The sequence below is a fragment of the Bombus affinis genome, chromosome 3 (assembly GCF_024516045.1).
Source record: "Bombus affinis isolate iyBomAffi1 chromosome 3, iyBomAffi1.2, whole genome shotgun sequence".
Taxonomy (NCBI): domain Eukaryota; kingdom Metazoa; phylum Arthropoda; class Insecta; order Hymenoptera; family Apidae; genus Bombus; species Bombus affinis.
This window is the reverse complement of record NC_066346.1, coordinates 184,633-206,413: the sequence shown is the minus strand read 5'-3', so window position 1 is coordinate 206,413 and position 21,781 is coordinate 184,633. Positions and strand designations below refer to the sequence as shown.

General features: G+C 30.0%; 2 protein-coding genes and 2 long non-coding RNA genes across 5 annotated transcripts; 2 read left to right on the top strand and 2 right to left on the bottom strand.

Moving 5' to 3' along the window:
- Positions 1 to 30: 30 nt before the first annotated feature.
- On the bottom strand, positions 31 to 1,372 carry LOC126914978 (uncharacterized). Its single transcript, XR_007709979.1, has 2 exons — positions 1,004 to 1,372; positions 31 to 936 (listed from the first exon to the last, which is right to left on the bottom strand). It is a non-coding gene; the product is annotated as an uncharacterized LOC126914978 (long non-coding RNA).
- Positions 1,373 to 1,402: 30 nt separating this feature from the next.
- LOC126914976 (endoribonuclease Dicer) lies at positions 1,403 to 10,845 on the top strand. Of its 2 annotated transcripts, XM_050719305.1 has the most exons (26): positions 1,403 to 1,585; positions 1,665 to 1,844; positions 1,959 to 2,136; positions 2,262 to 2,501; positions 2,572 to 2,857; positions 3,233 to 3,309; positions 3,385 to 3,488; positions 3,561 to 3,699; positions 3,780 to 3,910; positions 4,094 to 4,334; positions 4,625 to 4,873; positions 4,949 to 5,218; positions 5,302 to 5,478; positions 5,567 to 5,771; positions 6,031 to 6,349; positions 6,423 to 6,748; positions 8,104 to 8,240; positions 8,380 to 8,487; positions 8,565 to 8,861; positions 9,043 to 9,258; positions 9,331 to 9,531; positions 9,670 to 9,751; positions 9,846 to 10,066; positions 10,164 to 10,335; positions 10,430 to 10,505; positions 10,577 to 10,845. In XM_050719305.1, exons 2-26 carry the CDS (start codon positions 1,687 to 1,689, stop codon positions 10,734 to 10,736), a joined length of 4,770 nt encoding a protein of 1,589 aa, XP_050575262.1. In that variant the 5' UTR covers positions 1,403 to 1,585; positions 1,665 to 1,686; the 3' UTR covers positions 10,737 to 10,845. The 2 variants fall into 2 exon arrangements, with proteins under 2 accessions (XP_050575262.1, XP_050575263.1); XM_050719306.1 differs by lacking the exon at positions 1,403 to 1,585 and having other exon boundaries at positions 1,697 to 1,844; positions 1,997 to 2,136.
- Positions 10,846 to 11,061: 216 nt separating this feature from the next.
- Positions 11,062 to 13,557, bottom strand: LOC126914979 (uncharacterized). Its single transcript, XR_007709980.1, has 2 exons — positions 11,408 to 13,557; positions 11,062 to 11,337 (listed from the first exon to the last, which is right to left on the bottom strand). It is a non-coding gene; the product is annotated as an uncharacterized LOC126914979 (long non-coding RNA).
- A 159-nt stretch (positions 13,558 to 13,716) lies between these two features.
- On the top strand, positions 13,717 to 19,870 carry LOC126914977 (serine/threonine-protein phosphatase 2A catalytic subunit alpha isoform). The gene is made up of 6 exons (XM_050719307.1): positions 13,717 to 13,971; positions 16,206 to 16,415; positions 16,533 to 16,796; positions 16,875 to 17,047; positions 17,166 to 17,273; positions 17,381 to 19,870. The coding sequence occupies exons 1-6, from the start codon at positions 13,870 to 13,872 to the stop codon at positions 17,451 to 17,453; spliced, it is 930 nt and encodes a 309-aa protein (XP_050575264.1). The 5' UTR covers positions 13,717 to 13,869; the 3' UTR covers positions 17,454 to 19,870.
- The last annotated feature ends 1,911 nt before the right edge of the window (positions 19,871 to 21,781 follow it).

Genomic DNA, 21,781 nt, shown 5'->3' with positions numbered 1-21,781 from the left:
AGTTAAAATTGTGAATTGAATTTTTGTCCTTAAAAAAAAAAAAAAAAAAAAAAAGAAAGCATTGAATTTTGTTTCAGGACACAACTTTTATTTATAGTTTTTATTTATGTTATGTGATAATTTTCGACCGGTGAATTTAAAAATTACCCCCAAATTTCTAGATCCAACATTGATCATTATTTATCTCATATCATCCTTCCTATGTACGTACGTACTATGCAGTGTTAACGACACAACGGGCCACAGAAGCAAGGAAGTTACTGCTCTCTATCGTTATGCGTTACTGCGTATTGTATTATTTGTATATATGGCACTTTCGGCCAATACGCGTACTCATTTCTATGACTATGTTGAAAATATCAGAAATAGCCAGACCCCTATTCCTTTATCAATGAATCTGTCGATGTATGACGCCCTCGTGGATTTTGACGAAACCTTCTTAATTACCTTGTTATGATGTAAATGTAATATATAACGAGAAAAATGATGAAAACGAGCAGTCGGGCCTCAATGACCTTGAAAAAACATAAAATATCGTCCAAGGTTGAACCTCGCTACGGGATACCACTTCTTTTACAAGTTTTTTCGTATTTTCTGACAGTACCCGACAAATAGAGACGAAATACAATGATTTTCAGTCCAGGCATAAATGTTTAAGACTTATTTAAAATTTGATACTCTAAGTCTACTGTATGGATTACTCTGTTTTACGCATCAGATAGATTTTTATACTTTAAATCGTTACTAACGAAGGAGATAGGTGTTCTGGGAATTCCCGCGGTGAGATAATTCCTTTTAGCGACGCGGTGCGTTTTCCCAATTCCCAGTATCGGCGCTCCGATCGAGTTGTAAATACTCGTCAGCTGTGGTACACTATTTTTCAAATTTCAGTTTCCATCGTGCAGCGCGATCTCATGTTTTCAATTGAACTCTACTCTATTATGTAAATTTACATTTATATGACTAACATTTTTTTGCATGACACGAAATACTATATACTTACGACATACGATTGAATTGAAAGTTTAACATGAAAGAAAACGATATTTCCGTTTTTGCAAGACAGGCAGACGGATAGAGATGTCGCTGTTTCTGTGTGAGACATTCACAGCATATCACGCATGCGCAAAACATGAACCTTTTTTCCTTTAATATTGATTTTTCACGATTTAGTTTTGGAATGATTAACCAATTCTAGTATTAACCGTGTTGAATAACATAGCAATACTACATCGGAAGCCATATTTTGTATTAGAGGAGACAGAGCCGATTCTAGAGTCGATTGTTGTTATATATATGAATGCCGGATTTCCGCATTGTTGCCATTCTTATATTCAGCAGGCTTGTACTATAATCGGCCGTGCTTTCAATATACGAGAATTCAGGCCTGTTTATATGACGATCGTCAGAGCTGTGTTAATGTACGACCGTGGTTCAATTACAGGACGATAACCGGACGATTTGTTAACAATATCAGGGAGTTCCCTCAGTTTCATAAGAAAAACTGTTCCTCGACTTTTCATGAACTAAAAGTCGCAAAAGAGGAATATATTACCTATCAACTTTGAAATTGTTATTATTTTTGGTAAGTTGTACTCATTCTAAACGTACGATTATAATTTTTAAGTATTTTGAATTTCTCTATAAATATATTATTTTTTAAGACCTTTTTTTATCATCTAAGTTATGGAGACAGATATAAGGGAATTTATACCAAGACCTTATCAGATTGATCTATTTGAAATAGCATGTAAAGAAAATGTGATTATTTATTTACCAACGGGAGCCGGAAAAACATTTATTGCTGTTATGCTTATTAAAGAATTAAGTGCGGATATACGACGGTATGAATCATAAATTACACATTTTTTTCAGTTATTGTCATTATTTTCAGTTATTGTTACACATTTATTTCAGTTATCAATATTTAAACATTTTGCTATGAATTTTATATTTAGGCCTTATGCTGAAGGTGGTAAACATACCATATTTATAGTGAATACAGTACCCTTGGTCATCCAACAAAGTGATTATATTAAAAGATTAACTGGTCTGTCTTGCGGGACGCTCAGCAGCGAGGAGGGAGTTGATTTTTGGCACGATGAAGAATGGAATGAACATCTAAACAACCATGAGGTAATGAAAGTTAATTATAACTTAGAAATATTGTTGCAAATATTGTTTTTATAACATTATACGAACATATGAATTATAATATGAATTACATATTTAGTAAAATCTTAAAGAACGCTATATTATAGGTTTTAGTAATGACATCACAAATCTTAGTAAATGCGCTTTGTCATGGATATATGTTTTTGAATAGAATAAATCTGATTATTTTCGATGAATGTCACAGAGCAGTAAATGATCATCCTATGCGACAAATTATGCAACTCTTTGAAAATTGTCCTAAAGAGGAACAACCAAGAGTATTAGGACTTTCAGCATCATTATTAAATGCTAATGTCAGGCTGGAAAAAGTACAATCAGTTATGCAGGTAAATTTCATATAATCACATTAAAGAAAAATTTTATTTTAATTAATATAATATCTAAATTTTACTATAGTCTTTGGAAGTTACGTTTAACGCAAGAATAGCTACTGCCACTGTAGCTGATAAAAGTTATTATGCATCGCCAATTGAAGAAATTATTCAATTTGACCAACATGTTATAGACAATGTCGGGGAGTGTATAAATAATATTATCAAAGAAGTAGAATCAATCCTAAATTGTGCAGTGTTAAAAGATAATCTGAAGTATAATGAATCAAGTGCAGAATTTAGACCAAAAACTATTAGTAAAAAGCTGAGTTGCATATTAAGAAACATTCAGTACCACTTTCTACGTACAGGTATTGTATATATAGCGCTAGGATATATGGTACACTCAAGAGCAAGAGATTATTCTATATGCAAAACTAAGTCGAGGAGAAAATAAAGATTTTTGCCTTTTTTGTTTTTTGGTCTTGTTTTCAGGATAATTGAATTTTTATTTCATTAAGTGTATTTACATTTGGCTAATGTATGAATTTTGAAACTTAATTTTCTCAAAGACAGGATCTCAAACAAAAAAGATATTTTTGTCAACCTTGTATTAGAGTAGTCTCCTGTCCACCTTAGGATATGCTGTATGCATAAAAAATAGGATGCAGGATAATTTACAAAATTAATTATAAATAAATTTATATGTATTCTTCACTAGTTTAGCAAATTTTATTTTGATATAGGAATCTATGGCGCGAGCAAATGTGTTCTACTTCACTTGATTCAATTAGAATATTTAAAAAAAAGTATAGATGATGTGGTATGTAAATATTAAACATAAAGATATATTGAATTTTGTTCGTTTATATTTTGTAATGTAATATGTAATATTTAGGAAACACTATACATTTTGGAATATCTTATAACAAAAGTAATTAACTGTAGAAAATTATTAGAAGATAAAATGAAAGGGAGCACAGAGAGAGAGAGAATTTACAAGTGAGTTACTTCTATTTATGTTTATTGTATAATTCGTTAATATTATTTTGAAACAATATTATGGAATTTCAGTTATTCATCTGATCAAATTCAAAAACTTTTCAAAGTATTAAAGGACTTTTATAATAACAAGCATAGTGATCAGGTATTTTGCTGTATTATTTTCGTACAACGTCGATTCACTGCAAAAATATTATATCAGATATTAAAGGTAAAAAGTAATTTTTATGTTTATAATTTATATAAATTTATCTTCTTCTCATTATTATCTTGTAATTTGTGTTATTTTAGAGTGTATCTATATATGACGAGGAATGTAAATTCTTGCATCCAGAGTTTGTGATAGGTGTGTCCAGTAATCCTTTTAGAAATTCCAAAGAACTGCTATGTGTATCAGAACGGAATAAGGAGGTTTTGCTCAGGTACGATATTTTATAATAATACAATCTACTATATACAAGCTTATTTATTCAATTTTAATATAAAAGCCAGCGGATACATTAATACTATTACTATTCAAGGAATACACAGTTCTCTATACTTTTCCTGTTTCCTTTCTTTTTTTCTTTTCCTTCTTTTTTTTTTTTTTTTTTTTTTTTTTTTAGATTTAGGAATGGTTCGTTAAATTGCATTGTTGCAACAGATGTTATAGACGAAGGTATAGATGTGCCGAAATGTTCATTAATCATACGGTACGATTTGCCAATGGATGTAAGAACATATATTCAAAGCAAAGGGAGAGCACGGCATGCATATAGTCGATATGTAGTGTTGCTACAAAGCGATGACTCACAGTATCTACGACGACATAATGAATATAAAAAGATAGAGCAACACTTGAAACAGGTACCTTTTTTACGTTGTCAATGAATACTAAATATCAGTGATGTTAATAGTAATGTCAATGATAGTCGAATGTATAAGCGGAAAAACTTTTTGCCGCCGACACCGATTAGCGATATTTAAAAGAAAATAAATAAAAAAACACCTTTTTGCTGTTGATAATGATTATAGGTAAACAAAATAAAATCCTGGTCATGGATAATGGTTAATAGCTTGTTATACGAGGCATAACTGTATATACATATACATGTATACATATTTATAAATTTACTCACTTTTTATCTTCTAACTAGCTTCTAGTAGATAAAACTGATGAACGTAATTTACCAACTGAAAATGAAATACAAAGTGAATTATATCAACATGACATAGAACCATATCAGGTAATTAGTGATGATGGACAAATATGTTGTATAACAGAACAGATGTCAATTAGTATAATAAATCAATACTGTACATCTTTATTGAAATCAAAATTTGCGTGTTTATCACCTATTTGGACTTTACGTAAAATTTCAGAAAATCATGTGCCAATGTATCAGGTATTAGAGGTTGAAATATTTTAAATCTTTTTCTCTCTTGTGCAATGATTGTAATTTCCTTAAATAACGTTTTAGGTTTCTCTTACATTACCATCTATATCTCCATTCAGAAATACCATTCTTGGTGATCCTATGGTTTCTATCAGTAGTGCAAAGAGATCTGTTGCTATGAATATGTGTATGGAATTACATAAAATTGGGGAATTATCTGATAATTTAAAGCCAGCTACAATAGAAATACTTCAAAAGGACCTAAGTTATTTATTTCCAAATTGGGTTAATGAAGCTGAATCGGAAAAAAGTTCAGTAGGAACATACAAGAAAAAGCGACATCATCAGTTACAGGTAAAATAAAACAAAAATTTATTATTTAATTGATCAAAATGTAGTAAATGTTGTTACTAAAAACCACCATTTATATGGTATAGTTCCCATCAGCTCTCTATGGTGCATTTCCTCTTCCACGAAAGATAACGTATCTTCACATACTTCATGCTACACCTAAGTATCCTGTACCACATCATGATAATCGCTATTTGACATTCTACAATTTGTTACATAATAGTGCAGGTTTTGGTATACTTTCTACAAAACAAATGCCACAGGTATAAATTTCGATTTGTTTTGTAATCTTCATGACAAACATTTTATACACTTGTACATTTACTTATACATTTTATAATCTTATTGTAGATACCTTCTTTTCCAATTTTTATGCGTGTTGGTGAATTAAATATTGATGTGAAAGTAAATCACGCAAAAATGATCTTAACTGAAGAAGAAGTTATATATTTAAAAAGGTTTCATACTTTAATATTTAGTGATATCGTATCAGTTATAAAAACCTTTATGGTATTCGATAATTGTAATCGTGATAATTGCTTTTTAATTGTGCCAGGTAAATGTAATTTATGATTAAACGGGGACAGATTGGAAACCTTCGATTTCCGGAATTGCCGCTAGGTGTTCCTTTATTTATTATTATCATTGCCATTCCGAAAGCTTTTCAATCTGCGCTATGCACTAAAATAATAATTCTATATAGATAATAAAGATATATTTATGAATTCTCTTTCTTACTATATAAGATATCATTAATATTAGGCCCCTTTTTAATATCTTCTATTTTAGTGCTATTTTAAAGTATAATTTTTTAGTTAACGAAGACTGGGACATAAATTGGGAAGTTACAAAGAAGTATAATTCTATCGAATATATATCACCATCAGTTCCATTCTGTTTTAAGAGTTCTGATTACGAACTAGCGCTGGTTAAACCTAACTATAGAGCTGCAGACACATATATTGTTACCCAAGTATGTGATGATATCACGCCCAGCTCATGTTTTCCAACTGATCACTTTTCGACATATATCCATTATTACAAAGAAAAACACAGATTGGTAATAAACAATTTAGAACAGCCAATGTTAGAAGTAAAATCAATATCAAGGGCAATAGATTATATAATGCCTAGGTAATACATAAATCTTTATATACATATTTTAAATAAAGCCAAATCCATAATTAAATTGTATTTCTTTATACAGAGATAAGAGTACTGAATCAAAGAAAGAGCATTTAGTTCCAGAATTATGCATCAGAATTAATTTTCCAGCCTTATATTGGCTCAAAGCAACAACTTTACCATCTATATTGCACAGAGTCTCACAGCTATTAATTGCAGAAGATCTAAGATACGTTATTGCCAAAGAAAGCGATTTAGGAACGTTATCAAATAATATGAAATGGCCTTCATTAGTAATAACTAACGAAGAAAGAGAAGACTCATTTGAGCCTTTAATAGAAATTTCTACTACAGAAAATATTGATAATTCACATCTAGAACCAACTTCAAATGGATCAGAAGCAGATGGTTTGTATACATATCTATACATATACATGTATTCGTATATGTTCGCGCGCGCGCGCGCGCGCGTGTGTGTGTGTGTGTGTGTATTTATTTATTTATTTACCTATTTATCTATCGGTAATCCTAATATAGTTTTTAGATACAATCATTGCTCGTCATAATACATTAAGCTTACAAATTTCTTTAAACCTAGACCTAGAGTCTATATCCTTAAAACGTAGCTACCTAATTTATGGTAACAACATTCCTTTGCTTTTAGATTGCTATTCAGTTTCCCTACTAGTTGCTCGAAACTCTACTATACACACATCTCCCTCACTGATCTACATCCTAGTAAATTTTCCATCTTTTCTCTAATTCTCCATCTCTTCTCCTGTTCTTTCATAAATTCCCTCACAGAGCATAAAATGCAACAAGGATCCTCTTCATCTAGATTATACATTCAACACCTTTGGTTCTCTTCCTCTTTATGTTGTATTGCACTAACATTCCCATAAGAAAATCTTGCCCATTGTTCTTCCCCTCTTGAACCCCTTTTGTGCCCTTCTTCCTCTCTTGAACAACATCACTTTCGTCTTCTTTGCGTTCACTTCGAGATAGCTTTTTATTACGTATCTTCCCAGCGATCTGAGCAACTGACTGAGATTGTGACTCCCTTGTTTGTGACTCCCCTCACCGCTACCACATTCGCAAACCTCAACGCAATCATCTTCTACCTTACAAAATACCGCCCCTCCCTCGGCGCTATTCCTCGACCAACAGACTAATCTACTTGCAAATCTTCTACGAACAACGAAGATAATAGAGGGCGAATGGAGCATTCCTGCCTGATTTCTATGCATGACTCAAAACCATCTGTTAGGCCCGCAACTGACAATCCTCTGTTTGTCGTTTTCCTGTATATCTCCTTGATCATAAAGAATTCTCCATTTAGAATTACATTTCTCCATTTATACCCCTATTCTCATCAGCTTATGCAGCAAAAGGTGTTTATCTACCGAATGCCGCTTTAAATTCGTTGAATACCGCATAGCCTTTCCTTTGTCTTTTATATGCAGGATGTTCCATCAAACTGTACCACCTTTAATTATTCTCTCATTTATCTATCTCGATACAGGATAGTATTTCGAGAGAAAATTATCGTATGTCAAGGGGGAAATTTGGTCTGAAAATTTTTTTCGTATCGTGACCAATATGAGTAAAAGAGAGTAATTCAGGGTTATAGAGCTAAGTGAGATAACCTGTGTATACATATTGTTAATTTATTTTTACTTTAAAAATAGCTCGTCTACGTAGACTATATATTTTTATACACTAATAAAATGTTATTATCTATTTTCATGTAATATGAAATACAGAATTATATCACTATCCATGGTCAAAACATCAAGAACAACCAGATTTGGACAAGAATATCGAAGAAATTCAGCTAATTGAAATAGAACACTATTGTCAATTTATGAACGAAACACAGGATCAAAATAATAGTTCAATTGTAATATTCTATATCTTTTATATACATACCATACATAAGCTTCACTTTATATTTCTAAAAATTTGAGCAACATTTTTCTATGTATAATATTGTTATCTAACATTTATTTATAATATTCATAAAATTTATTATTTCACAGAGAAGTGACAAAATTAATTTTCTGAATAAACCATCAGTACCAGTACCGGTTTTGCATATCTTGTCATTAAAATGTTCGTATGGCCCCGACCCTGGCCAGATCGTGTATGTAAGTATATTCTTAATTCTTTTTATTTTAATTGTAATCAGTTAATCTAATCTGTTTATGAAAACATATTTTTATAGGCATTAACTAAAACAGGACACGATGCGTTCAATTTAGAACGATTAGAAACTTTAGGAGATTCATATTTGAAATTTATTACATCATTATTTTTATACAATGAGTTTCCGAAGCATAGTGAAGGTTATTTAACCGCACTGAAAGGAAAAATTATTGGCAATCGTAATCTTTATTATTGTGGAGTCAAGAAAAACATTCCGGGATGTATGAAAGTTGACAGTTTTATACCTTTGAGTAATTTTATTGCTCCAGCTTATACAGTATATAGGCAAGTTCAAGATGTGTTATTGTATGCGAAGGTTTGTATTATTTGAATATTCCAAAACTAAATCATACACATACGCAAATTATACAATAATATAGATGATGTAAAGTAATAAGTTGTAAAATTTAACGAAGTAAATTGATTAAGTTTATTGAGAAAAAAAAAAAAAAAAAAAAAAAAAAAAAAAAAAAAAAAAAAAACAAATTCTGTGTAAGGTGTCACCAAATGTTTTATATGAAATTGAAATACCTCGAGATGAGCAATTATGTGGAAATATAAGTGAAGCCACGAAAAATGCAATACAAACAAAAATATTAGACTGGGAGGCAGCAGAAGCACAAACTGGTATGGAACATTATCTTGGAATACAAACAGTTTCTGATAAAACAGTAGCAGATTGCGTAGAAGCATTGATTGGCGTATACCTTAGAGTAAGTACAAAACAAAGTTTTATAATATTGTAATAATTTTTTTTTAACTTATGAATATTTTCATTTTTGTAGAGTATGGGTATTAAAGATACTTTAATATTATTACAATGGTTTCAAATTTTACCACATAAAATTGATGCTAATGAATTATTGTTTGGTACCCCTCAGAATCCAATAATTTCTGAAGGGAACGTAAATCATTTAATGCCTTGGGCTTCCAATATAGAAACAAAGCTTGGATACCAATTTAATAATAGAGGGTATTTATTGCAGGTAATTAACATTTTACAACAGCTGAGTGCTTTATTTTTGATGGATTGTTATATCGAGTTCTTTAATACTAAGATCTAGTTTGGCAACTTAGTTTAACTAAAAAACATAACTTTCAAGTAAAACGGTTAAATGTTTTAGGCCTTTACACACCCTTCGTATACACCGAATAATATGACTGAATGTTATCAAAGATTGGAATTTCTTGGTGATGCAATACTTGGTAACAGAATGTTTATGATTTTAAACCTTATTTTGAATGTTTATTGATCAATAAAATATTAAATGAATATGCTTGACTTAACGTATAATTTCAGATTTTCTGATTACAAACTATATCTATGAAAGTTGTGGGAATTTAAACCCCGGTGCATTAACAGATCTAAGATCCGCTCTTGTTAATAATATTACTTTTGCATGCTTGACTGTAAGACATGGTTTACATATTGCTTTACTATCTTATGCTCCAAAATTAAATAATGTTATTGAACGATTTGTGAAATTTCAAGAAGAAAGAAATTATGCTGTGAATGACGAGGTATTCTACATTAATAGAGGAAACGTTAAATACATTTTGAATTATTTAAAAATATATATGTAGATATATTTTTATATAATATATTCTATATTTACAGCTTCTATGGATTTTATTAGAAGAAGACGAATGTAATATGGCCGAACATGTAGACGTTCCTAAAGTTCTAGGAGATATATTTGAATCTGTAATAGGTGCAATATATTTGGATAGTAATAAAAATCTTTCAGTAGTATGGAATATCGTATATTCCATTATGCATAAAGAGATCGGTGCGTATTTATGAAAATAACATAACAATTTTATAATAATATTAAAGTTTTTAGTAAACATTATTAGTTGTGGTAACGTGTAACTTTTATTTAGACGAATTCAGCAAAAATATTCCAAAACAACCAATTCGTGTTTTATATGAAACTCACGGCGCACGCCCACAATTCCTGTGAGTATTATTAATAACAATTAACATTTCATCTTTGTTAAAATTACTTAACAATTATATATTTTCCCCAGGAAAGCAAGTGTTATTGAGAATACGAATATTGTCATGGTTCCTCTAAAAGTAACTATTGCTGGAAAAGTAAGGCATTTTTATGGGTTCGGTGCTAATAAGAAACAAGCGAAGTGTGCTGCTGCAAAGCAAGCTTTAAAGAGCTTCTTGTGTAAGAAATAGATCAATATCATAAAACATTTTTTCATGTTCACTTTCCCTCTTCCATTTTCTTCTATCTGCTATAAATAATATAATAGTAATACAATAAATAGGATAATAAAAAAGATAATCAATATTGTTTATTTACTTATTACAGTCATATTCGATTTACGTGCAGTGTTTGTTGTTTTCGTTCTTCTGTTAAATTTAATATACGTAAATAATATCATATTCAAAATATCATTCATGATTGAAACACTTTAATGTTATTAAATCTTTTTACTAGAAAAGCAAAATTATAGTATAACTTTAGACTTTAGAAAGGTTTTTAATAATGAAGCAAATATTTATGTTACATAACATTTATTTGACATTAGTCAAATACAAAGTAATAGTAAGGTAATCATAATAATCGTATAAAAAAAAAGTTGATCTCTATAATCATTATCGTGATCTTGTTTCCTTCTTTCACCTCCCGTACTACTCGGTCCACCGTGAGTCGTGTCCACGGCCGCATTGGGAGGGGGGGGGGGGGGGGGGACAGACAGAGAGAGAGAGAGAGAAAGGGGCAGATACGATCGGGTCTGGGTTATTTTTCCACGATAGCGTTACACAAAAAATCCTAAGCAATCAATCAAAGCGCCTTACTGCGGTTAAATTGAACAATATTCATCGGTCGTTAAGAGCCTTACCCCTTTCATAAGAGTTCCCAGACCATGTGTGTACGATCGTGGTCCAATCGACGGTCTTATAAAGTCTCGATACCTGCTACGTAGAATCGTCCGAAAGTTGAGTCGTGAAAAATCAACATGTATGACATCAAAGTTCTTGTTCTTGCATGACAGACTGAGATGAGTAAAGTGTGTCAATCTCTGTCTGAGACATTTATAGCATGTCCAGTAAGAACAAGGATCTCGATGTCTTCCATGTTGACTTTTCGCGACTCAATTTTTGGAGGATATTTTCTATGCTTTCGTTATAATATATAACTATCGAGACATATTTATTGAGTTGGCAACTAAGCGATTACGGATTTTATCATTATCACCTAATGATGCCAACCCAATATATGACTGTAGATTGGACCACAGTCTTTACATCAGAACACATCCACATCGTCCGAAATTTTCGAAGCAACTCCTTGACCTCGAATATTTCATCGATATTGCCGGGGATCGACATTCTTCTTCTTATGCCGTCACATGCTTGCAACATATCGTGGCCCCACCGTTAATTGTTTAAATATTTGCAGTAAAGGAAACCATTGCTGTTAGAAAAAGCGTGTTTCATGCAAGTCGTTGTACACCTATCCAAAGAAATTGCATGTTTTGTAACCAACATTTGAACAAACGCTGACCGAAACAACAACACAATTCCAATACAGATGCTGCACCACGCGGTCATATATAAAAACCAATAAAGTTAGGGGGCTGCCCTGTTTAGTTCCACTGCAGATCAATAACATAACGATAACGACTTTGCCGACCGTTCTCTAATAACGTTGATCTCACGGTGTCACTAGTAGCGGCAATTTGAATACATTATACTTTTATACAACTAACAAGATTGCTTTTTCAAAAAATACTGTATAATTTTCTGAGCGAAGTAAATGTGAGTTACTTTCTTGATCTATTAAAGTAATCACCACGTGCATCTGTATACAACCATCGATTCAAATCATTCTTCAATTGTACATAATTAAACATACTTAAAATGGCGTCTAAGTAAATCGTACGCTGTGCACAAATTTTATACAAGCATAATTTTTAAAATAGATTTCTTCGCCTTAAAATTTGTATTTCTCAATTCTACTCGAAAACTACTTGAAAACTATCATACCATGTAAGAATCGGTTATAAATTCGGTGTGCTCAAAAAATCTCAAAAAGAATCATTTTACCGACAAAATCGAAATAAACATTCAAATATATGTAAAAGCTTGTACAACATACCAAAATACAAAATATTGTAAATTTAGACAATATTTATTGGTGGGATGCTATTAATTGTTACACCTTTAATTCAAATTAGTCATAACAATGTATAGGTACAATAAAATAAATTCAGTACAAGTGTACAAAGAGGCAGTTACGTGTATCAAAAAAGAGAAACATTGGTACAATCAAAATATCACATTAAATCAAATCAAATTTCTATAAACATTAAATAAATAGACTTTCACTCTAATCGCAAGTATATCCTATTAAACATAATCTTATAAATTATTTACTTCTTAATTGTTGCTGTATTTATTTTAATCAAATATTTACCTTACTCTGAATTTTGAAATCCTTTTGAATTCTTTGAAATTCTTCGAAATTCTTGAATTCTTTGAATTAGCTTAGCTGAAATATTCTCTCTCGAAGAAAATCGTTCAGACTTTATCGTGTGATAATCAAAATACAAAAATCAATGCAAAATTTATAAAATTAATTACAAATCAATCGCCATTATGGCTGATGCATACATACATACATACATACATACATACATACATATTTTGTCCTATTCAAAATGATACAATCTATGTATTTTAAGAACTATCATTTTGTATCTTGCATTTAAATAAATTTGACATTTTCGTAAATATCACGTTGATCGAATTTGGTGAGTTCTCATGTCTAGTACATGGTAACAAAACAAACGTAATATTTACAAAGTGATTGGATGTACGGTGTGAAATGAAATCCTCGGTCAAGCTCTGAAACCATCATATATCTTGTATTAAAATATTTCTTCATCTTCACCAAATTTTATCCCGCATTTCTACGTTACTGAAAAGCTCCGATATTTCCAATAGAAATGTAATCATAGTTGTTAAAACGATGCAGTCACAGTTGCACAGTGTACAATAACATATATGCGACAAAAGCAAACTCGACTTCTGATTGGTAAAAGCGGGTTAAATGCAGAACGCGATTGGCCGGCACGATAATCTAGGTTATAGCTAGTGAAGCACGCATGAATTTAATGTGACGTCACCGTCCGTACTCGCAATCGGCCATTTTGTGAGTGTGTGCTGGATCGGGATATTTGTGTTACGAAGCTTTTCCAGTAAAACCGAATGATTTAGTTTACGGGACGGACTCGCTTTACTTTTATTACATGTGCTAAGAGTGCGGGCTATCCGTAGACTTCATACGTAGATTTGTACGATGGAGGAAAAGGCGTCGTTGAAGGAACTCGATCAGTGGATAGAACAATTAAATAACTGCCAACAACTAACAGAAAGCCAAGTAAAATCTCTGTGCGAGAAGGTACACATACACTTTTCCCTCATCCATAAAAAATTATCACCACGTCGATTCTTTCAGCCCTTATTTATTGAGATATCTCTCGTTTGGCTTACAATTAATTTTGTTACGCTGTTTTACGCTCGTTTATTCGTATTCTACTGATCACCACCGAGAGCATAATTTGACGTGTCATTACAAATTTCATTGCAATACATTTGAATATGTTTTATATATAGAAATAATATTATCGATAATGTATTTCGCAACTTCGACAAATTCACTCTTGATAGATATTATTTAAAATTACGATCAGACGCTCCAAAAACCACCGTGTTCGTTGCTATTTGGATTTACACTGCAACTTGTTCAAACCAAGCAAGCTTGCCGAATCAGCCCACGATTCTATTTTTACTTCCCGAATGAGATCTCTTGCAGCATGTAAAGAGTATTTTAATTTTCATGCTTCAATGCTTGAAACACCTGTGATATGTCGAAATTATCTTATTTGATTGTATTCGTCTTCGAGATGTTTGTATATGTAATACTTGTTCATACATAATGCTTAAACGATGTTTAATCATTATGCTTGGAAATTTTTAATAATAACTATTTGAAATACAACAATACTTATTGTTATAGACAACAAAATGTCATATTTATCTGTGTATTTGCAAATTATAGAATATTTATAGATTGTAAATTTGCTTCATATATTATAATAAATAAGTAATTTGCTTTAAATGCTTTTCTATGCGGAAGAAAATAAAAAGTATAAGTTGTATATTTATACTGTCATTTCTTAATCAACTGTATTATCTAATCTATTATATTATCACTATTGTTCCTAAATATATTTTTACTATCTTTTATGTAAATTATATTAACATTATTACTAGACTGTGGAATTTTATGCATTTATGGGAAATCTTAAAATGCAACAGTATCAAGAATGCATGTAATATGTAAAAATATAAAATATATCTGAAGTAGTCAATAGTAAAGTATAATTAGTAGGAAAAATAAATCCCAATTTAGGTTTCACTTTGTTGACTATTAGCATTAAATATTTGTAGTTTATTAATTCATTGTATTACTATTCTTGTATTATTAATTTTGCTGTATAAGTTAATGGAATTTAACAGGAATGTAAAAAATTAATTTCTTACCGGAAATTTGCAATATTTTGAAAAATGTCTTTGTTTCATTTGTTATAAATAAACTCTTGTCTGTATGTCGATCCATCTGTCCGTCTGCCAGCCAGCCAGCCAGCCTGCCTGCCTGCCTGCCTGCCTGCTTGCCTGCCTGCCTGTCTGCCTCTCTGCCTGCCTGCCTGCCTGTCTGTCTGTCTGTCTGTCTGTCTGTCTCTCTGTCTCTCTGTCTCTCTGTCTCTCTCTCTCTCTCTCTCTCTCTCTCTCTCTCTCTCTCTGTGCGCGCGCGCGTACGTGTGTATAACTATATAAAAGTATTCAAAATAGAGAACTCGTATTTGAAATGTAAAACAGATTTTTATATTTTTGGATTCCATTTGTTTAATGCATTCGAAGCAAATGACTCACATGTGCATCATCTGAGTTCTACCAAAGGAACCCGAATGATACATCTATGACTTATTTTTAAGTGCCTTGGTGTCAATATGTCAATTACATTTATAAAATTATGAACTTGCATAAATATTTCCAGTCTAGTTATAAATTTGTTGTATTAACTCATTGAGAACAATGCAGTGAAATAATGTGTAAATGTTTTGTAAATGCAATATTATTACAAAACCCAAATTAAGTAAGTTATTGCTTATAAATTTAAAAAAAACCTATTGAAATAATAGATATATCACAGAATCCCATTGTATGAATTGGAAATACAAAAACAATAATTTTAATAAAATAATATATCATAAAATATTCCAACTTTTTTTAATTTCATAAAATTATAGGATCTATATGAAACAAGAAATAGTAATGAAACAGATATTGAGCAGATTCTTGAAGTTACTTTTCATAATTGCAACATGGATTCAATAAAATTTAGTAATGTAAATCAAAAAGAAAGGTTGAATGAAATGTTGCATTAACGCAACTTTGACCATTAATGAGTTAATATTATTGTTATTATATTGTAAATGTGTTTAGATAGATAATAATAAATCATTTCTTTTATTCTCTAAATTAACCAATTATGTATTTATTTATCTTTATATTGCTTTAACATTTTTAGATAATAATAAATAATATCAGGGAATTAATATATGTTTGTAGGCAAAAGAAATTTTAGCTAAAGAATCTAATGTACAAGAAGTAAAATGTCCTGTAACGGTATGTGGAGATGTACATGGACAATTCCATGATTTAATGGAATTGTTCAGAATAGGAGGCAAGTCACCAGATACAAATTACCTTTTTATGGGTGACTATGTAGACCGTGGTTATTATTCTGTTGAAACTGTTACCTTACTTGTTGCGCTCAAGGTAAAACTCTTTTAAACAGATATATATGTAAATTGAATATACAGATGTAGAACTGCCTGTTTTCCTTTATATACACTATTTTTCCTTTATAATATATATAAAATCTTGTTTTCATAGGTCAGATATAGAGAAAGAATAACTATTTTAAGAGGTAATCATGAATCAAGGCAAATCACACAGGTATATGGGTTTTATGACGAATGTTTACGTAAATATGGCAATGCTAATGTATGGAAGTTCTTCACGGATCTATTTGATTATTTACCATTAACTGCTCTGGTAGATGGTCAAATATTTTGTTTACATGGTGGTTTATCACCTTCGATCGATACTTTAGATCATATACGTGCTCTAGACCGTCTTCAAGAAGTACCACACGAAGTCAGTATTTATAGTTGACTTTCTAAATTTGTAAAGGAAGAATGGAAGATATGTAAAATATTATTCATATTACTTTAGGGACCCATGTGTGATCTTTTGTGGTCAGATCCAGATGACAGAGGAGGATGGGGTATTTCTCCTCGAGGAGCAGGGTATACTTTCGGACAAGATATTTCAGAAACTTTTAATCATTCTAATGGCCTGACATTAGTATCACGAGCACATCAATTAGTTATGGAGGGTTATAATTGGTATATTTATTGGAAATGTTTACTTATGATTTAATTTGTACTATATTTGTGTATTAATATTATGGTATTATTATCATAAAATTTTGTATCCCATACGTATATATATTTCTCATTACAGGTGTCATGATCGTAATGTTGTAACAATATTCTCAGCTCCCAATTACTGCTATCGTTGTGGAAATCAAGCTGCAATTATGGAATTAGATGATGCTTTAAAATATTCATTGTAAGTATAATGATTTTATGTTAAATGAAATAATTGATGAGCAAAAATGTTGATATGAATTATTTTTTATTCATTTTCGTACAATGTTTTGTATTTTATCTTTACAGCCTTCAATTTGATCCGGCTCCAAGGCGCGGTGAGCCGCATGTTACTAGGCGGACACCAGATTATTTCTTGTAAACAATCGAAACCCCTGAGTTATCTATTAAGGTAGGGGTACAGAAATGATTCAGGCTTCATAGCAATGCCACTGAACATAATTTATGATAAAACATCAATAAAGTGTGAGGCTACAGCTATCCTTACACATTACATTATAGTCTCAAGTATTATATCATGACTCTTTGTGGTGTCTTGTTGAGAGATGGCACACAACCGAGTATTTTGCGTGTGTCCCACACCATTCATGTAGACACAACATTAAATGTATACAAATAGAAAAAAAAACAACAAACAATAATGTACACACGTACCAATTAAAATTCACGTATCACATTGAGTTCTACAACTTTCATTATATTGCTTGTATTTTTATTATCAAGAAACAAAACAGAAGAAATGAACATAATAAGTAGTGCGAATAAAAAACTGTGCATGGTATTGTTTGAAACCTTGAAGAAATATTAATTTATTGAAAAACTGTTTATACGAGCAAAATTATTTGTTGCGTGTACTGAATAGAAATAATGTTGTTTAAGGTTTCAAAAAGTGTACCAAAATAATAATAGTCTATATTTAAGAGAGTGTCACATAATTGCTAGTGTGAATGGAGCATGAAATGTTCCACTTGAAGGAAATATACAAAGGGTTGATGCAACAGTAAATTTGGCATATACAAATCGTGCCATATAAACAATTAAATAAATTCTCTAGTGAATTTTGTTAATGATTGTAACATAGCATTATACGTATTAATTAATCACAATTGTCGCAGTCAATAATTTTGCTTATAGTATTGACATTGTTTTATTAAGTAAATCAAAATATAATTTGTACAAGTCTTATTTTTATAATTATCTTACAAAATAATTTAGTGCAAGTCCATCAGTCATGTTTATTCCATAGCATTTATTTTATTTTAGTTACGCTCATTGCTGTTTTTATTTTTCAAACCTGCTTGCCTAAATATAATTTTTAAATATTAATATTAAATACAAATATCGTCGGTTATCTCATGTTTTATAATTTAAGGATTAAAAAAACTTTTGCATCAATCCTGTCAAGACTTCCTAAGTGAAACACACACTTTATACTGAATGAATTCATGCATTCACAATCATTAAATTGAAAGTTAATTGCTTATGAACCTACCGACAACTTTTTTACTAATTAATAGATATAAAATAATGCTTCTGGTAAATAAACATGTGTAATGCAAGTTTAATGAATTTAATGTGTTGTCAAATCATTCATACTCGTCAATACACAAGCATTGTATACATGAGCATTGAATGTATTCACGGAATACATAATTCATAGAATTAAACATGTAATTTGAACATATGCATAATGAAACGATACAATAGTAACAATAAAGAGAAAAAAAAAAAAACGAAAAATGTATAGGTGCACACTATAGCAATTTACTAAGACTGTAAATGTAAAAGAAAATAGCACAGAAACCATAACATTGTGGATACAGTAACTTTTTCTGCATTGATGCAGGGCTAAGCATTTTTTCATTTTTGTTTTATATATTATATATTACACATATTTTCTGGGTTATAAAAGAAATAAAGGTAAAATTTCCTATATATAGAAAAAAAATTATGGTATTATATCAACAGATGAAGCAGATTGAGTTAATTAAAAGTATATCTTTTAGTAAAATCAGTAATAGATCTTAGAGCTTGTATAGTTAATTTTGTATTTGCTCTATTTATTTTCTTTTTAAAGTATTTCATATAAGACAAATTTCAATATCAAATAAACTCTTATATGTTATTAATTCTTAAAGATTCAATACTTTAAAACATTATTATTTCTTTATTTGTCAAATTTTACTTTAGATAATGTGATAAAAACACTTATTTTTAAGTGTAAAAGTCATAAATCCGGTTATTTCTGTTTCACCTTAATTTTGGTATTGAATGTCAATATTTTATGTACTTACATGCAGATTTTTACAAAGTGATCATAGATTAAACTAAGCTAAAAATGAGTATGCTTTTATCAAAAGCTGATTGATCACCGATGCACACGCAGAAATTCAAATTAAAACAAAACGCTTCAAACTTATCTGTTATGTATATAAATTCAGGGCAAAACAATCAGTTTATAGCTGTATATAATTATTATATATCACATACAGACTACATTGTATATATCAATTTGAAGTAATATCTTTTACAATATTTTTTGGAACATTTTATATCAATCATAAAAAATACTTCAAGCAATTGCAAGTTATGTGTGTGCACTTGGTTTTTATCTTTCAGCATGCGTCCCTGGTTTTAGATTTTGTGTATCTTGAACACATTAAGTTACAAATTTTAAACTGGCTTGCTGAAGCAAAGTAAACAGTATGCCTTGAACTGATATTATGTCGTCTCATTATAAACAGAAGCTAGATAAATAAAGAAATGTTATCATATTTAGAGAGTCTTATATCATTTTTACACATTGAACTACTGTAATGCAAGACATGATATGAGCAAAACTAATTACTGGTCATAAGAAGACTAATACATAAATAATTATTCGCATGTATTTTAACATATAACAACTTTAAAAGTAAATTTCTATAGAAATAGGTAAATTTTTATGATTAAAGTCATATTTATAAATTACATAATCCTAGTGATATTTTAAGTACATGTACAAAAAAACATTTATTACAAGACACTCAATTGAAAAATAAATATTTCAAGTTAAACCAGCAATAAGCAAAATTATTTATTAAAGTGCATAGTTTACTAACTAAAGATATTCAAATGTATTACTGATAATGTGACATTAAGTTTAAAGTACGACAAATTGCTATGCATATAAATTGTTCTGAAATTAATTAGCGTATAATTCATACAGTGTATTCAAGAAATTAAATAAATAAAAAGGATTCATACATAAATCTATATTCAAAATTGTTTTCTTAATACACCGCATGTCCTGTTTTGAAGAAAATTTTATCAAGATATTTAATCGAAGGGAAACAATATTTGTAGTGATTTCCAGATATTTTAATCACGCTTTATACATATCTACTTAATTTGAACAGTATGACAAAAAACATTTTTTCTTGTTTTAAGATAATTTTTGACGAAGCATGTTAAAAAGTTATGACATAAAAATTGATTGGATAAAATTGTATAATAACACATCACTGTAGAATTATTAATTGACAAATTAGTCAACAATGATAGTCATTGTTATCAGTTATTATTCATGTGTAATTAATTTAGCAAACAAAGAAATATTTAAAATTTTACACGAACTTTCTTATCTTCTTATAATTTCTTGAATCAAGCATCAAGATTTGGAAACATCTTATCCTTTCTTTGTACATCACTAATTAATTTAAATTACAATTCTTATAATTTTTAAAATAATTTATTTTGTCCTCGGTCATAATTAAGAAGGAATTAATTAAGGGGTGTAAATTGAAGGCTGTAGTTTCAAAAAAGATAATTTATTTATAAATTCTAAATTACAATTATCATTTTGTTCTTTAATTATCATTACATGTATCCTTTACGTTAATAACCATTTATTATGTACAGCGAGTTTATGGTAAATTCTAAATTGAATCCTAATTTACTATGATAATAAAAATATACTATTATATAACGATCTTTGGTCTACAATTTGTAAATATGGTAACATTGTACAAAAAGTGTTATTAAAATTTTTATTAACTTTGTATATATAAGATATTACTAATTATATGAAATGTAATGCAATCTTTTTTTCATATAATCAAAACAGTCATTTGCGAAACGAATATGAAAATAATAATTACATATAGATAAAAAAATAGTTTTTCACATATAATGTATCCTTATTATAACCAACTGCTCATCATCATAGTATCAGAAAACGGTGACACTTTGATATTATCACCACGGCATTAGGGAAATTAGTATCAGTTTTGTATCAGCAGTAGTTATCACTGTGATATCGAAGATTAATATCAATTGTACGTAATCAACCACTGCGTATATATATGCGTGTGCGTGTTTCTACAGGGTGAATCACCTGACGTGATCATCTGGAAATCGCCTGTTTTTGATAATGCTGACAGATGTTTCAAGTACAACTTGAATGGTTTCGAGAAGACATAATCTGACATTGGCTTTTCCGTAGGCGAACACAAGGAACATATGAAGGTCACTGATATTTTTTTAAATGGAATGATATATTTTTTATAGCATTAGCTGGTTCATATGGGCATTCTCTACAAAAAAGTATTAACCGATTTATGTGCACTGAAAAACCATTGGTTTAAGAAATATTATAACTTTAATTTGTCAAATTTAACGTACGAAAGATAAAGGCAACATAAGCTCAAG

Excerpts from the sequence above, each read along its gene's own strand:
- LOC126914976 (XM_050719305.1), top strand. The coding sequence starts at position 1,687 with ATGGAGACAGATATAAGGGAATTTATACCAAGACCTTATCAGATTGAT. Across the intron at positions 2,858-3,232 it reads GTACCACTTTCTACGTACAG|GAATCTATGGCGCGAGCAAA; the intron begins GTATTGTATATA and ends ATTTTGATATAG. Across the intron at positions 10,067-10,163 it reads ATTATGCTGTGAATGACGAG|CTTCTATGGATTTTATTAGA; the intron begins GTATTCTACATT and ends CTATATTTACAG.
- LOC126914977 (XM_050719307.1), top strand. The coding sequence starts at position 13,870 with ATGGAGGAAAAGGCGTCGTTGAAGGAACTCGATCAGTGGATAGAACAA. Across the intron at positions 13,972-16,205 it reads TAAAATCTCTGTGCGAGAAG|GCAAAAGAAATTTTAGCTAA; the intron begins GTACACATACAC and ends ATATGTTTGTAG. Across the intron at positions 17,048-17,165 it reads GTTATGGAGGGTTATAATTG|GTGTCATGATCGTAATGTTG; the intron begins GTATATTTATTG and ends TTCTCATTACAG.